Source organism: Garra rufa, chromosome 6 (assembly GCF_049309525.1).
Source record: "Garra rufa chromosome 6, GarRuf1.0, whole genome shotgun sequence".
NCBI lineage: Eukaryota > Metazoa > Chordata > Actinopteri > Cypriniformes > Cyprinidae > Garra > Garra rufa.
Genome location: NC_133366.1, coordinates 33,956,657 through 33,974,611, shown reverse-complemented (window position 1 = coordinate 33,974,611; position 17,955 = coordinate 33,956,657). Strand labels below are relative to the sequence as shown.

Sequence of the window (17,955 nt, the reverse complement as noted above, 5' to 3'; positions counted from 1 at the left end):
GGAGCTTATTTAAACGGTTCTATTCAGTTCTGCTAAGTGTATCATTAGGTTCAAGAACACTCTTTGGCACATTAATGTTAGAAGAATCAAAGAAATTCCACCACTTGCTGAGATGTCAGCGATTCAAAGCCTGCCTTTTACCTTTATATTAAAATAATTAAAAGGAAGGAAAGAATGCTTTAAAAATGATAGGTCCGGAACCATTTACATTACGATTTGGTTAGCTCTTTAATGAATATTAATTTGCTTAATTAAGAATTAAGACTAATAATTAATTATTAAGAAAAAATAATAAGGTTTATTCAACTTTTCAATTTGTGAATGGATGTAATATCAACTAATTGTAACCAAATATGTGACCCTGGACCACAAAACCAGTAATAAGGGTAATGATAATATTTGCCTATATACAAGTATTTGAAAATATAAAATCTGAGGGTGCAAAAAAAAGCCTTTAAAGTTGTCCAAATGAAGTTCACAGCGATGCATATTACTAATCAAAAATTAAGTTTTGATATATTTATGGTAGGAAATTTAAAAAAAAAAGATCTTTACTTAATACCCTTATGATTTTTGGCATAAATGAAAAATCAATAAGTTTGACCCATATGTATTTTTGCCTTTTGCTACAAATATACCTGTGCTACTTATGACTGCTTTTGTGTTCCAAGGTCACATAAGTCACACTGAAAATGCTATAAATGCTTGCTAAATGAAAACGGAAAATATTTTCAAGATATTATGCATTTGCATTAGCGCATTCATTTCAAGGCATGAGTTTGTCAGTTGCTCTGAGATCTGAAATTGCTCATTGTAGTCACAGTTAAGCAAACAAATGTTTCTTGGTTTTGCATATTTGCAAATAAAACATAACACTCCAACTCCTCCAATTAATAAACACTAACATAATTTTGCAAATTATGGAAATAAATGAAATGCTTCCAAATGCCAAACACAGATTAATGACCTTTTTAATAGCAATTGCTTCTTTCCTTCAGACAGTAAATTGTACCTATCTAAAGATTAACTGCATATACTTATAACTTGCTTAAACACTGATTTAAAAGACAAGTTAAAAACCTTTGCTCAAAAAATCCAATAATAACAGTAATTAAATGATTAAATTATTAATTTATTTAATTCTTTTAATCTTGCAAATTAATTAAAGCTTGCAACAATTTAACTAACTGATCTCAAACAGTTTGATGTTTGATGATATGAATTGTGAGCAGGGTTATATGCACCAAATTATTGCAAACAATTTTCTTTTTACTTTTAATAAGAAACATTTATTATTCTAAAAAATGCATCTAAGGAAGCAGCAGTGTGTTTAACTGCTTTAAGCCAGTGTCATTCAGTTCAGTTAGCACTGTGACCTGCCAAATACTGATCAAAAATAAAAAGGCTGGGTAAAAGTGTGTTAACCTTAATCTAATTTAGATTAAATATTTTACTACATAAATATTCAATACTGAATTGTAGAAGCAATTATAAACATTTTCTTGAAAAAGTTCACAATATTAGACCAACACACGATTCATTTATCGTAGCGTTCTACAATAAACTTCAATTGCGTCATTTCTTTAGCATTACAAAACAAAGTCATATATAAAAAGACGGAACCATAAGATGGCTGAAGATTCCCATAGCGAATACCTGTTGAACGTTCTTTTATTAAAATATAAACGTCTATATTTTTTTTACAACTTAACTTAAAATTAAAATGCATTCCAATCACATATTTGTAGCAATATTAATCAATCTCCTTGCGTGTGATTTCGTGATGTTGTTTTACTGTTTAGGAGCAAAAACAATGTTTGTGTAATTAAATAAAACACCGTGAAGTTTCTTTAACGAAAGAGCATTCGCTCAGCGTGCCTCTAACAAACAGTGTTTTTACTCAAGCGAAAAATACAACACCCTGCGGGCTCTCAGATGGGCTTAACAACACAAACTCTTGACATTCGTTTTTCTCACTGTAAAAACACACTCGCTCGCGACGGATCAATACTCTGAATGGCCTCATTTAGAGCAACGCATCCTACACCAAGCAGCGCTATATCTGCAGACTTTCTCGTAAGCCTGTCGTTAAGACAACTGTGATGAGAGCTCAACTCATACAACATGAAGTCTGGCTTGATAAGAGACTTCAATTACCACACCAAACAATCTCTCTTTAAATTATTCATCTTAACACGCTACGCTGCCGAGGAAATGCTGCACAGATTCACACTCAACTCCTGTGAGAACAGAGCAACGGTGGGGAAAATAGAAACCAAATTTGTAACATTTTTAAAAAGTTATTTTAATGAAAGCAATGATTGCAGAGAGCGAACGGAGAGCAAATGCTAGCTATAAAAGTAGGCTAAGTAAATAAAGAATCGAAAAACACTACGCACACACAACAATTAAAAAGTACTAAATTACATGCATTAAAAGACTGCAGAAAAAAATTCTAAAGTCTAAGTAAATAAATATTGGTTCTTTATGAATATGAAAGAAAATATACGAAACTTTAACTACAAGATTTTTTTTTTAAATTACAGCCCAGCTTTATTTTTTATCCGTTTTTTATCCTTTCTGTTCTTAAAAAAACGTTCATTTATTTTCCTTATATTAAGTACATGCAGAAGTTAAATCCTGAATGTGCAGGTTGCTCATACATCCGCAATGGAGCGTTTCTAAACCCCAATTCATTACAGCTCAGTCCTCTAATTACAATAACACTGAATAACCCGAATGACATATCAGTCTCTAAAACGTTTCATTACACTCTTGAATTTACTGACCATAAACGGTACTATAATTTAAAAATAAAACTCTATATAGTTGTAAACACTGTCATGTATAAGACTCTCAATTGTGTTGAAATTATAAGTACGAACAGGCTGAACAATTAGAAAACAATTCAACCAATCTGGATCAGTATGTTTTCGGCATTGTCACAATATTACAAAAGCTACAACTCCACTATCATGCGAACACAAGCACACACAGATGCTTATTTGATCCATCTGAAGCAGTATCCTACTTTTTGAGCATGGATCTAATCGCGGTGGACGAATGCAACACTAGCAGTGCGCGGTAACCTGACTATATCGTGTTTAACATAAATCAAATAGCAGTCAGTTCTAAAAAACTAAAGCTGAATTCTATGTAAACAAATATATATACGTAAATCGCACAAATAAGCATTCACAAATATGCATTTAAAAGTATATTTTTACCGAATCCTACTAAACTACCAAATGTACATACAGCGAAACAACAAGCTCCCGACATGTCAAATAGCTGTATTGTAGGCAAGGTTAAAGAAAGTAAAAGCTTATAGCTAAAATGTGCGCTCCTAATGCCGTCTGTATAGCCTAACCTGAAGGCGCCGCGGCTCCGAGCGCTGGATGTTCAGGAGGAGAGCGTCTCTCCAGCGCACCGAAGCTGTGATTGGACAACTCCACTGACAGCTAGCACGCTGGTTGGCCAGAAACAGATGCCCGTCCCCTTTTCACTCCAGCTAGAGGACCATTCATAAACTAAACAATTCCAACACTCACGGCTGAGTCTGGACAACTGCACACTGGCGCACAGTTTTCATGCGCAAACACAAGTGAGAGAGATGATGACATGACGCGCGGAGATTTATCCTGCAGATGATACTGGCTCGGAGAGCAACTTACACGCTTAAAACCTTTTCAAGCCGAGTTGGGAAAGTCGCAGTGCGTTGCATCCATCCGTTTCCTGGTCCAAACTTGACGTCTATCCGCTGTGGGCGCAAACTTCATCACTTCTTTTTTTTTCTCTTTGCTGGGAGTTGTGCCTCTGGCTTCACCGGTAAGCATTGGATCCATCGGCGTACTGCGAAACTCCGGTCTACAGTCCGGATCTGTGCCCTAATATGATTGCAACGCAAGCAAAGCTGGTTTACCAGCTCAATAAATATTACAACGAAAGATGCCAGGCGCGCAAAGCGGCCATCGCCAAGACCATACGAGAGGTGTGTAAGGTGGTGTCGGACGTGCTGAAGGAGGTGGAGGTCCAGGAGCCGCGTTTCATCAGCTCGCTGAGCGAGATAGACGCGCGCTATGAGGGCATGGAGGTCATCGCACCTAACGAGTTCGAGGTCGTGCTTTACCTGAACCAGATGGGAGTCTTCAACTTCGTGGATGACGGCTCTCTGCCTGGCTGCGCGGTGCTCAAACTCAGCGACGGCCGTAAGAGGAGCATGTCCCTGTGGGTGGAGTTCATCACCGCCTCCGGTTATCTGTCGGCGCGAAAGATCCGCTCCCGCTTCCAGACGCTGGTGGCCCAGGCCGTGGATAAATGCAGCTACCGGGACGTGGTTAAGATGGTGGCGGACACGAGCGAAGTGAAACTGCGCATTAGGGAGAGATACGTAGTGCAGATCACCCCGGCCTTCAAGTGCACGGGCATCTGGCCTAGAAGTGCTGCTCAGTGGCCCATGCCTCACATCCCGTGGCCCGGGCCGAACCGGGTGGCGGAGGTGAAAGCTGAGGGTTTTAACCTCCTCTCCAAAGAGTGCTACTCGTTAACGGGAAAACAGAGCTCGGCGGAAAGCGATGCCTGGGTCTTGCAGTTCGCCGAGGCCGAGAACAGGCTTCTGATGTCGGGCTGTAGGAAGAAATGCCTCTCTGTTCTAAAGACTCTCCGTGACCGACATCTCGAGCTGCCGGGACAGCCGCTCAATAACTACCACATGAAGACCCTGCTGCTGTATGAGTGCGAGAAACACCCGCGGGAGACTGACTGGGACGAGTCGTGCCTCGGCGACCGTCTGAACGGTATTCTGCTGCAGCTCATCTCCTGTCTGCAGTGCCGCCGGTGCCCGCATTACTTCTTACCCAATCTAGACCTGTTTCAGGGTAAACCACACTCAGCCCTGGAGACAGCGGCCAAACAGACCTGGAGACTGGCCAGAGAAATCCTAACCAACGCTAAAAGTTTGGATAAACTGTAAGATGCAAAAGGAGGACATTTTATGTCGGTGAATATTAACGGACGATTGAGATCACAACACTGAAAGTGGAGAGAATGTGATCATGGTGCTCTCCGAGTAGTGAAACCAAGAAAATAAAAGATTCAAATAAAACTTTAAAAGAAAAAAAAGACCCCGAAGCATTTGCTTTTGCCAAGGCTCAAACGGGACATTGAAGGTACATTTTAAACTAAGTGTAATGATTTTGTTGTTTGTTTGAACTGTTTTCACAAAGTGAAAATTTTATTTAAATATATGCACAAGATCTTTAATTGCGAATTAAAAAATGTAGCGTGCCAAGTTCAATTTTTTTCATGATGTGATCAAAAATTGAAACGTGTAATAAAATCATGACACGATGAAATTTAAACTTGGCATTTGTCATTACTCAATTCAAAACTCCTGGCATCAGTGGGACTACAATACATCAGCTAGATGCATAAATAATTAAGCATATAGTTTTGGGATATGTTTTCGCTATTTTCACCAAAGCATAAGTAAAAGTAATATTAGGAGACGGTGTGTATTTGTGGACTGCTCATTCTGTTTAACTCTTACGAAACGAAACGCAGAAAATACGCGTGGTCTGTTGCTGTATACAAAAAAAAAAAAGAAGATTTAATAAATAGACACTAGAAACAAAATAAAGATGATCGTATTTTAAAAAATAATAGCAATAATGGATCGCATCTTAATGAAACCAAGGCCATTTACACTTCTAAACAAAATGTAAAAATAAAACGTAAACAGACGATCTCTCACATAGACCAACAGTACTTATTTTCACAGATTAAAACCACTTTAGCACTACATAAAACTAACTATTTTGCATTTTAACTTTTTTGACTAAATAATAAAGCTAATGCTTTGGAGTAAAGAATTCTGGTAATTTACTCTGGAAATCCCTGTTTAAAAAAGATTTATTTGTATTGATAACTGCAAAAATAAAAACAGCTGATTAGAATAAAAAAAGACTACTAAAAAGATTACTTACACAATGTTTTGCAACAAACAAATAAATATATAATCTACTAATACCAATATAGCTATTTTATTCTGGCTAAAGTAACCATTTTATTTCACAATTCTGTTACTATAGCAAAACACCAAAACATTATTATTAACCTAGCTTTTAGCAGAACAACTTTATTGAAAGCAAGACAATTCAAAGACATAAATAGAAAAGGAATTTCATAGTTAATGAAATATTGAAAGTTGATACTTTGTTCTTCCAAAAGCAAAACAAAACTTGGAATGAATCAATCATTCAGACAAATGTAATAAATTATGTCATCCTCTTCAAGCATTTGCATTAATAGTCAGGATTTTTCGGTGGCAGACCTCAGCTACACACCAATGGTGATGGCAAGTTAGACTTTAACAGCCTTGACCCACATATGTTATGAACAGTTGTAACACATGCAACATGCTCTGAGGAAAGACAGCGACTTTTTATATCAGCAAAGCCTGTGCTGTCTTTGTGTTATGATATGAGATAAGATAACCACAAAAAGCCAGTATACTCAAACCCTGTGTGGAAAGGTAGTTACATACATTTAAAAAAAATGATATTGTGAATGCACATTAAATAACAATGTATATGCAATGGCTAGGCAATCCATATTTAGTGTGCAAAGCTTGAGCCAACTGGAGTCATTTTGGATGCAAAACCCTCTTACCTTGGGATCAACGTTCTTAAAACTCGGGTCTTCTTCATCCACCTCAAAGTATAACTCCAAGGCCGTGATGGACAGTGTGCCTTTTACCACTACAGCGGGCGCAACCAGCTGTGCACTGGTGCTCAGGTTAACAGGCCCTACGGATCACAGAAGAGCACAGCGGTTAGTGTGTGTGTGTGTGTGTGTGCCTCCCCCACTCTCTACTGCCCTTGGCATAGAAACCATTTCAAAGGAATACGGAGTGTTTACTCGAACACATAAACTCAACAAGAGCACGTATTGACTTCCTGATAGAACATCTTTAGTGTTAATAAGCTTTCGGGGAAAAGCTCTAAGTAAAGGAAAGCTGAGGACGCTAAGGATGAACACTCAATAATAAAAACACTATTAATATATTGATTTAGGCTTAATCTATATTATATTTTATTATTTAATAAAATATAGTGCAAGTGTAACTGATTAATGCTCAAGTATAATAATATTACAGCTTTCTTATTATTACAGCTTAGGAACTAAACCATGAAGAAACAATTTAGATTTGTTCTAACATAAACATAAAACATTAAATATTACTTTAGTTAATTCAAGGAGTATTTAATTAAAATATATTGCATTTTTAAAAACCGAATGCATTAAACTAATCCATAAATAGGATTATCCCCTGCACAAAGACATATTTAAGCGCTTCATCTGTCATAGGAACGGTATAGTCGCGATGTCAAAAAGCGCTGAAATCCGCTGTCAATCAGCGCGCATTGATTGCGGGCTTTGGGTTTAATCTGTCATCAATCTTAATTTATGCCAGCATGACAATGTTGAAGGCTCGCTCAAGGGAATTTCTGCCTCTTTACATGCGCAAAGCATCGGATACGCGCCTGCAAACTGCCGTTGCAGTCAGAACAAGCACAAGCCCATGTTTGATTTCCCCAAGCACCCTTCAATTCACAAACGCACGGCATGATCAGATAAGTTCATCAGCATGTAATACGGCTCAGAAATAACATGTTTTTTTTCGCTAAACCGGAACACGTTTCAATTACACTAGAATCAAACAGCCTGCTAAGTGGATGATCTGAAACAAGGCGAATCTTCACGATAATTTGCACTTTATTTGAGAGAGACTGTCTTTTATTGACAGAATGCTTGCCTATATGAGATCAAGACTTATAAACGCGGGTAAAATAAAATCCGGTTTATGTTCGGTTGAACAGATTATTAACTTTTAAATAGACTTGTAAGGAAAAAATATAAATTAATATAAAATAATATAATTGTGTTTAATAATTATTCTCCTTAAGCATTAAAATAAACACTGTTAAACTATTAAAACAGTCCTGTTTTAGATTTATATTCTTTTATTTCATAACTGAAAAATACAAGATTTAAGTATAAACGTGTTTTTCGGAAGAAACTCAGAATTTTTAACAAGAACAATTTTCTGATATTGGCCGCAAATGAGCAGATTTGAATGCAAGTGTGTTGTTGAGCTAATTAAATTAAATGAACAATTTTCAGCATTCTGTTTTAAATATTTTACCCCAACTTTATTTATATAAACTGTATATGTAAAGCGAAAATACAGGGACTAGCTCTCTGCAGACTCCTGTCATGACTGTTGGCCTTCGAGCGCTCACTCAAATCTAACCCGATCACAGGCCGCTAATGAGAGAGGACTGCTTCAGATAATGGTGTGATCCCCTCATTAACGTCCGAAAAGAAGGGGGGTGACACGCCGTCTAAACTGCCGGAGCGCGACGCAACAAACTAGAACGCTGCCATAATCACCGGAGCTGCCAGTACGCGCGTACAGTGTATTGAGCGTCGTTTAGTATTAGAACCGGAGCGCTGTATAACAAGCGCAGCGTATTTCATTGATGAGAGCGTTCTAGTTTGTCTCGGTGCGTCGCTAGGCTGCTGTTCTTTACCTGTGAGGTTCTCCAAATCTTTCTCTTCCAAGGATGAGAGAGTGTCATCGTCCTCCAAGAGCAGCTCACTCTCTGAGTTCTGATTCCCCAGCACTGAACTCCTGATGGACTGTTTGCCTTTCAGCACGTCCTCCTCTGGAGCTGCACAAAACAAAACACATCACATTCCTTCAAGCCAAGCGTAACCGCGCAAAAACTTTAAACGACTGTCAGTGTACTGCTTGCACGGGCAAGTTGGTTGCACAAAAGAGGTAAAATAAAATAAGATAATACAATAAAAAGAAAAAAAAATACACGAATGCGCTGGTTGGCATTATATAATAGAGGCATGTGATTAATGGATATTTTTAAAATAAAATTTTAAACTGTGAATAAACACGTCTTAAGCTAGCGTAATATAATTTTTTTTTATCATAAATGTCAATGAGTTAACATGAAAACAACACGTCAAAACCATACAAGCCGATAATGTATTTGTTTATTATTTGTGGATCAGATCTTTAAGTATTTTAATAGTTTGAATATTTAAACAGCTCATTTACATAAAGACGGCAAACAGAATTGTCATGGAGAAATGAATGCATATTAATGCATAAAAGTCGAACTTTGTGAACAAGGTGTTATTGACACATTTTTGTTTCATAAATATAATCTGGCATGTTGTTCCCTAATAATCAAAAATAACAAAATCATACACAATAAACTGACCAAAGTGTGTGTCCATAAATTATGGACCATAATAGACTTTCTGATTTAAAAAGTAAATCTAATGTGCTTATGGAATTTTACTTTATAGATTTACAGTCTGAAAAAAGTAATATTTATACTAATAACTAATAGCTACTTGTTAACATTAAAACATTTTGAACTGCAATTGAACGTATATTCAGCTCAATACGTCAAGCTTACCCTGGGCCCTGACAAAAATCAGAAGTGGCCCTGTCTGATTTCAACTGTACATGACTTGAGGTTCGGCATAGATTATTTAAGAAAAATGGTAATCTGTAAACATTTACAGAGCACTGCATTCCCAAGTGGTGAGGGGCAAAAACGGGTCTACAGTAGAAACAAAGGCAATCCTTCATCTATGTAAACAGAGAGAGGTGATGGGGCAGTCTCTCATCAGACTTCTTTGGCCTATAGTGGAGCTACACAAAGTCCAGAACCGATGGACGCAGAGCCATGTGACCTCTGCCCCCTCTCTCTCTCTCCAGATACATCACCTGAGGGGGTTTGAATTTGCACTTGAAGCACAACCCTGAGACAACTCTTTATAAATAGAGGCCTAAACCATTAGAAAAGCAGAGCAAAGAAATCTCTTGTCATGGAAAGTATGCTGGTGCACTGATATTTAGAACGGTCTTCCTGTAATTAACTCTCCCCAGAGAATTTGTAGTTAGCAGCAGTGAAATTACTACCAGCTTCCTAATACATACCACATGCCTGTGCGCTCATGCCAGACAGACTGGACACAAGGATGTGACAGAAATATGGTGTTACTTCTGTGGAATCAACCATAATAATATTTATTCCTATTTATTTAATATTGTGTCTTAAGCTATTCGAGCTGGAGTCACTTCTTCCTAATGTTTTGATATAATACCAGTACACTACCAGTCAAAAGTTTTGAAATTAGAAATTAATACTTTTATTTAGGAAGGATGCTTAAAATTGATCAAAAGTGATGATATAGATATTTATAATGTTATAAAAGATTTCCGTTTCAGATAAATGCTGTTCTTCTGAATTTTTTATTCACCAAAGAAACCTGAAAAAAGTCTACTCAGCTGTTTTCAACATAATAATAATAATAATAATAATAATAATAATAATAATAATAATAATAATAATAATAATAATAAATGTTTTTTGAGAGGCAAATCAGAATATTACAATGATTTCTGAAGGATCATGTAACTGCTATAATGATGCTAAAATTCAGCTTTGAAATCACAGGAATAAATTTCAATTCAAAATCTATTCAAATAGAAAACAGTTATTGTAAATAGTAAAAATATTTCAAAATGTTACTGTTTTTGCTGTGCTTTGGATCAACTAAATGCAGGCTTGGTGAGCAGAAGAGACTTCTTTAAAAAACATTAAAAAACTTTTGACTGGTCGTGTGTATTATTAAAACTGCATTTTTAATGTAACAGCTTAGTGAGTGCTAACACTCTGATCATAAAGATACACAGAAAACCTTAGAACGAAGAACAAATATTAGCATTAATATATCAAAGCATAAGAAAAGAAAAACTAAAAGTTTACTTTTGGCTTTTAAATGATATGTATTCTGCAAATCCACTTAAATAATGCAATTCAATCAAACATTGGATACCTAGACTAAAAAAAAGTGTTAATAAATCTGTACCGGTACCAGTGACCTAGACGAGTCAAAAACCCATGTTGTAAGATTACATTCATACATCAGCTTTACTTAAAAAGCTCATTCATTCCCCTCATTCAGCAAATGCTAATGTAAATACATGCAGTTGCGTTACACTTCTAAGCTCTGTTTCCCTTTTCCGTGCAGGTTCAAATGCTCATTTATATGCGACTACGGAGGCAAGGCAATTAAATTGTCAGAATTAACAAATTTGTTTTTAACGCAAGTGCAGCCAGGAGTGAAGTCAGGAGGAGCTTATTGATCACAGGAACAGAGACATTAGTCTTCAGGTATTTACACTCCTATGAGTTGCCCAACACCGTAGCCCGCACCTACCAAAATCAATCCCCAGAAAAGATGGCGCTTTCCAGCCATAAATACATATCTCACCAAACTAGCAGCCATGCGCCTTAGGGGTGTAAATCGGACCACTGTTTCCTGGCTGGCGATGAATGATCGCAATTGTGCATGCCAAAAAGGGAAGTTTTGATATGGTGATATATTTTGAGTGATGAAAACAAAAATAATTTGCAAGCAAGCCTTTCTATATTCATCAAAAAGAAATGCTGTTTCTTTTAAATGCCAGGATATCGCTGTTATTTGAGAGGGGGGTGAAATGCTGATATTCCTTATAAACCACCAGTCAAAAGTTTTTGAACAGTACGATTTTTTTTTTTTAAAGTAGTCTCTTCTGCTCACCAAGCCTGTATTTATTTGATCCAAATTACAGCAAAAACAGTAAAAATGTGAAATACTTTTACTATTTAAAATTGGAATTTTTAGCATCATTGCTCCAGTCACATGATCTTTCAGAAATCATTTTAATATTCTGATTTGCTTCTCAAAGACACTTATTATTTTTATTATTATGTTATTATATGTTATTATTAACAGCTGAGTAGATTTTTTTCAAGTTTCTTTGATGAATAGAACATTCAGAAGAACAGCATTTATCTGAAATAGAAATTTCATTATTATTAATTTCAAATGATTAATTTCTATAAAAAGACTGGAGTAATGATGCTGAAAATGTAGCTTTGATCATAGAAATACATTACATTTATATAATCAAACAGAAAACAGTTATTTTAAATAATAAAAATATTTCACAATTTAACTGTTTTTGCTGTACTTTAAATCAAATAAACGCAGGCTTGGTGAGCAGAAGAGATGAAAAAAACATTAAAAATCTTACTGTTCAAAAACTTTTGACTGGTAGTGTACATCCAATTGTACATATAATATACATACATTGATATATTTAATTTTATGTATTCTATGCATTGCTGAAAAAGGAAGAAAAAAAAAAATCATGACTTTCTCTTCCACATGTCATGAGAATAATCACAGCCAGATATGACCCTTGCGCTCTGTTTAAAAACTTGAGATCTTGGCCAAGACTTTCATTCCACTTCCGCAACAAATTTAGGGTCAGCAGAAAAGACACAAGCTTTCTATGGAGGAGGGGGCAGACAAACATCAATGCTTTGAGCATCAATTAGCTGCTTTCTGTTGTTCGTTCACTTTCCGTAATCACATTTTACTGTGAGTTAAGAATCGTATACTTCATTAAATTACTAAATTATTGATTAAACATGCACTTGAGTCATAATAGTTCGTGTGTGTGTTTACCCTGTATAGGTTTTTAGGTAAAGTTGAAGACAATTAATATATGCACATAAATACTTGATGGATGGATTGATTATTTCCTGCACTGGATGGTCACTGGGGAAGCGTTCGCGTATAATGAAGGGTTTTAAGGCCTCAAAGTTTTAGGTTCCATTTCAAAGGAGATCCAAAGTGTTCCTTAAGGACTTGAACTTAACCAAGTCCGAAGTTAGCAAAAGAAGAATACTGAGAAGAAAAAGGACTGAGCAAAAGGAGAGAAATCACTGGGTCCCCTCAGGGCCTTCCATTCAGCTGCATATTATGACCATTAGGGCGGCACATCGGTCTCTAAGGATGCTGGGATTCTGAGCACTTATTGCTTTTAGATCACATTCTTATTGACTTCTGTCACATTGGTCGTTTGTCTTAAGGACCGGTGTCATTCTGAGGGGACTAAGCAGTGACATATTGAAGACATTTTTTCTTAGAAATGGCTCTGTTTCTGAGGGGTGCAATAGGTTAAGCTGCTCAAGTCCAAGTGCTGAATGGCACTGATTGTAAAGCACGCTATCTCACAGTGTGGCTAAAAACTCGTCAGAAAGAAAAGATTAGTAAAAAGTCTGCAAAACATTTTAACTCTCACATGCTGTATGCATTGCTGCACTGCATGAAGTGATAGAGCAGAGCTCAATTCAAACAGAACAAATCAAAGAGAGAAAAAGGGAACAGGTTAAAATGAACTGGACATCTAAATGCAAGGAAAATGTGTTGAACACAAAAGCAATCGTAAAGACATTAAATGAGGGTTGGAGAGGACACACAAGCCCCTGATGAGTTTAATAACCTCAAGTTTACTAGCTATCTAGAATGGATAACTCATTATACTGTTATCAATATGTAGAGTTATGAATTACATGATGCATTGTTCAAATGTGATGATTTATTAATGAAGAAAACATAATGAGAAAAAACATTATGTGATAAATTATGCAGATTTTATATAAATCAAAGTCAGTGGGTGGAAAACAACTGAACTGGCTTGTTTTAAATTTCTCTTCTTATACAAGTGAATAATTTAAAATGCATTCATTCATTTCTCTGCATTAGATGTTAAAGAAAACTACCTTGACTTAACTTCATTGATTTAAAAAGTGCTTGTTTGTGAGGCAGAGAAATACTGCTCTGAATTAATAAAATGTATATATATCCGATACTTACCTGTTCAAGGACATTGCCCCTTATGCATCTTTACATTTTTTTTTTCTGTTGTAGCATGTAGTGTAGATAAACTACAACAACAATACTTGTTTGGAAAAGTAGCTAAAAATTAACTTCTTTAAATCATGAATAACTTGTAATTTGGCAAGCTACTGTTTTAACCTAGCATCCCCAACGCTGATGCACACACATATAATACAAACACAAAGACCTTTGCTACTAGGTCTCCCAATAACTTCACAACTTTACTCACCTTTAATACCAGCTGCTGACATGCATGGGTAGGAAGGAACACAAAGTGACAATTTAAGAACAATTAGCCGTACTTAAATATCTGAGCTAATGAGGAAACTACGTGTAGTAAATAAACAAATTAGCAGCAAATTACTGTCATAATATTATCGGAGAGACAAAGGCCTCAGGACATAATTTTTTTAAACAGAGTATTGTTGCACTATAAAGGTTTTACAGTGACTTTTAATTTTATAGCCATGTACCTGCTATCACTGGCTAAAGTGTTACGGCTCTACAGACTGGGCTGTCTGCGAGTGTAAGCGCATGATATTATGTGACTATGTATTACCCACCATGCTCTGCTGCAGCCTTGAGCGTGGCCTCAGAGTGTGTGGACCCAAACGGGTTCCTGATGAAGCGCCGACGTCTCCTCAGGTCATCCTCCCAGTAGTCCAGGCGCCAGAACTCCCGCGGTCTGCTGCCGAGAGGAAGAGAGAGAAGCAAAGAGAAAGAGAGAGAGTGAGAGAAAAAGAGAGAGACACATATGTTAGCAATTAGCCAATGCAGTGAGAAGTGGCACAGGCAGAGCTGCATAATGCTGGCCTTGTTTTGCTGCAACCTTCTTCAGTGCAAAGTGCACTAACTAGAGAATGGCTAATATCAGATAGTCACGATAATTATGATAATTATGGTAAATAATAAAATATGCCTAGACTTTGAAAATATTTGTTGGCAAATATCACAAATGTTCAAATGTTAAATGGCCTATTTTGTATTACTATTTTTATTTAATGTTTTAAATGAACTGTAAAAGAATCAGATTAATGACCAATATTTTATTAAATATCTACATTTTAAAATATTAAATCAACTGTTTTGTCCTCTATTTTTGGGTGAACAGTATGTAATACTGCACAATATAATAAAGGCTGGATTAAGAAAAATTCAAGCTAATCATTTTAAATATAAGTTCTAAAATAAGTTCTATATTTAATAATATAATTTACAATTATGGAAAAATATATATACTACCAGTCAAATTAAAAAAAGTAGTTATCTAAAGCACAGCAAAAAAAGTAAAAATTTTGAAATATTTTTACTATTTAAAATAACTGTTTTCTATTTGAATATATATTTTAAAATGTAGTTTATTTTTCTGATTTCAAAGCTGAATTTTTAGCATTATTACTCTAGTCACATGATCCTTCAGCAATCATTCTAATATTCTGATTTGCTGCTCGAAAAAAAAATATTATTATTATTATTATTATTATTATTATTATTATTATTATTATGTTGAAAACAGCAGTGTAGATTTTTTTCAGGTTTCTTTGATGAGCAGAAAGTCCAAAGAACAGCATTTATCTGAAATAAAAATATTTTGTAACATTATAAATGTCTTTATAATCACTTTTGATCAATTTAAAGCATCCTTGCTAAATAAAAATATTCATTTCTACAATTTATTTCCAAAAAAAAATAAAAATCTATATATATACTGACCCCAAGCTTTTGAACAATATAGTGTATACTTTTTCAAAAGCTTTTTATTTATGATAAATGCTGATCTTTATATATTTCTATTCACCAAAGAAAAAAAGTACAGCAAATCAGCATATTAGAATGATTTCTGCAGAATCATTTGACACTGAAGACTGGAGTAATGATTCTGAAAATTTAGCTTTGATCACATGAATAAATGACATTTTAAAATATATTAAAATAGAAAGTTATTTTAAATAATAAACATATTTAATAATCAAATAAATGCATGCTTTGTGAGCAGATAAGACTTGACATACACATGCTAATATAAAAACAAAATAAATAATCACCAATTTATCTTCCTAGCCTATAGCAGTGGAATAAATCTGTTAAAATGATACATGTGTGTCTAATTTTAGAAGTCACATTTGCACGGAACTCCAGAAATGTTTGTCCTTGGGAGTAACACTGAAGAAGAGGCCCAGATTTTTGCAGCACCTCAAGACGGTGAGACGAGAGCTAAATACATCACTGAGAATCAGCCTGCTGACACAGCAATCCAACACACACACACACACACACACACACACACACACACACACACACACACATACAGAATGAGCCAGTGCTGTGGTTCCAGGCTCATTTCTAAGCCCAGCAGGACACCTTACAGCAGGTCTGCTGAAGAGAGGGAACACATTTGATTCAATGTCCTTCGCCTTCAGCCATTTTTCCCTCCAATTTGCACCTTTTACCACTGTAAAGAAAACTAAAGTCCTAACACGCTCTCCATCTCTCTCTCTTTCTTTCCATCTTGTGCGGTTGTGTTTTCTCTCAGTGTGCGTATCTGAGAATGTTCAGTTTTAATGAAGGTAGAGTCAGGCGAACAGTTATAAGATATTACCCCATTTAGATTCGAAGGAGTTTAATTAAAATAATCTCTTCAAATATTCATTATGTTTAGCCCCCTGAGGTACAAGGGAAATACATTTCCTGCACCATAAATGAGTGTAATCTTCAAAAGCTTGCTTAATTTGAAATAGAATGAACTAATTTCAGACTGAGGGGAGGGAAGGGTGTAATTTGTCGAATCAAATTAAACTCATTTTTCTGCTGTAATGCACAATGGCATGAGCAATTAATTACACACATGAACACAAAAGAAAAACTCGATTTCGAACCTAAAGAAACCGATGATCCTTCAAGGAAGGATGTGATAAAATAATGGTTTTGTAAATCCGAAAAATGAAGATTAGTGATCACATGCCATCCAGAAGGAGAGATCCCAGAGCGGGCTTGGGGATCCTCTGTGATCCGGCGAGCGAAAGGGGGCTTGTGGTGGGGGGGGGGGGGGGGGCGACAGCGAATGGCTTTAGCAGTGGCTCTGTAGCCGTCCTCCGGCTGATTTACTGTAGGCCCTGTGAAATATAACTCTCTAAGTCCATTCTGTTCTGTGGAAGTGAGAAGAAGTTTTATCGTGCAACAGGGCCTCCACACCCAGGCCAAATAAATCAGGATAACGGCCACTTAAGAGCCCTCCCTAGTGCTCACCTTCTTTTTTACGCCCGCATACTTTAACAATCGCCAGCAAACACGCTATTATGACCTAAAATACCATAGGTGGGGGAAAGAGAAGGCAAGCATTGAGAGAAGGAGTTGAGAAAATAGATAAATCAAAGAGTGGTACTGCAAGTCTTCTCAGAATTAATGATTCTAGGAGAAATAAAAACAGACAGGAATACTTCTGGAAATAGTTACGGCATGCAAAATACACATTTTAAAATGCCACTTAAAATAGCTTCTCAGGCATATGGGGCCAAGAGGGTTTGGGGCTATCTGAGCGCTTCAGGTTTTTTTTCTTAGAAGTGTGATCGATTCGCTCTACTGCAAACGGCTCAAAACAAATCCCATCTCGTAAAACTAAAGAGAGCGCTTAGAACACGAAAATAAAAACAATTCTGCTCTTCGCTTGAAAAGCTCACCGGCTCGACTAATAAGAGACATTAATAACTGATTTATTTAAGACAGGAAAAGGAGATGTAATTTAAAGGGAGATGTGAGTTTTCCTGGAGAAGCACAGCTCCTTGGAGACCATTTACGGCTCAGGCAGACAGCAATGCCTTTCTGTTAAATGTTTCAAAGGAAATGTTTACACACAGACATGAGTAAAACCAAAAAAGAAGCCCTTAGAGTTACAACTGATATTTTAGTACTCAACGGAAACCAAGCACGTACATGCATAAAACACATGCATGACTCCAGCCTCTTGGGACTGCCTAATCACTAATGAATGAGAGTGTATAAACACAACAACAATACAATAAACAGGGCCTAAAAAAAAGTGTATCCCACAAAGTTGCTTTTTTTTCAATTCTTACCTCGAATTGCATTCAGATGGAACTCAAGTATGTATACTGGGTTCCTACTTTG

The 17,955-nt window shown here is 36.1% G+C and overlaps 2 protein-coding genes across 2 annotated transcripts in view; one reads left to right on the top strand and one right to left on the bottom strand.

Moving 5' to 3' along the window:
• Positions 1-17,955, bottom strand: part of lrba (LPS-responsive vesicle trafficking, beach and anchor containing) — a 352,295-nt gene that overhangs the window by 115,326 nt on the left and 219,014 nt on the right. Inside the window, exons 37-39 of the mRNA XM_073842640.1 lie at positions 14,394-14,518; positions 8,595-8,735; positions 6,670-6,806 (exon numbers count right to left, since the gene is read on the bottom strand). Of these exons, the coding sequence (XP_073698741.1) occupies positions 6,670-6,806; positions 8,595-8,735; positions 14,394-14,518 (403 nt within the window). The remainder of the gene's footprint in view (positions 1-6,669; positions 6,807-8,594; positions 8,736-14,393; positions 14,519-17,955) is intronic.
• Positions 3,568-5,337, top strand: mab21l2 (mab-21-like 2). Its single transcript, XM_073843077.1, has one exon. The coding sequence runs from the start codon at positions 3,893-3,895 to the stop codon at positions 4,970-4,972; it is 1,080 nt and encodes a 359-aa protein (XP_073699178.1). The 5' UTR covers positions 3,568-3,892; the 3' UTR covers positions 4,973-5,337.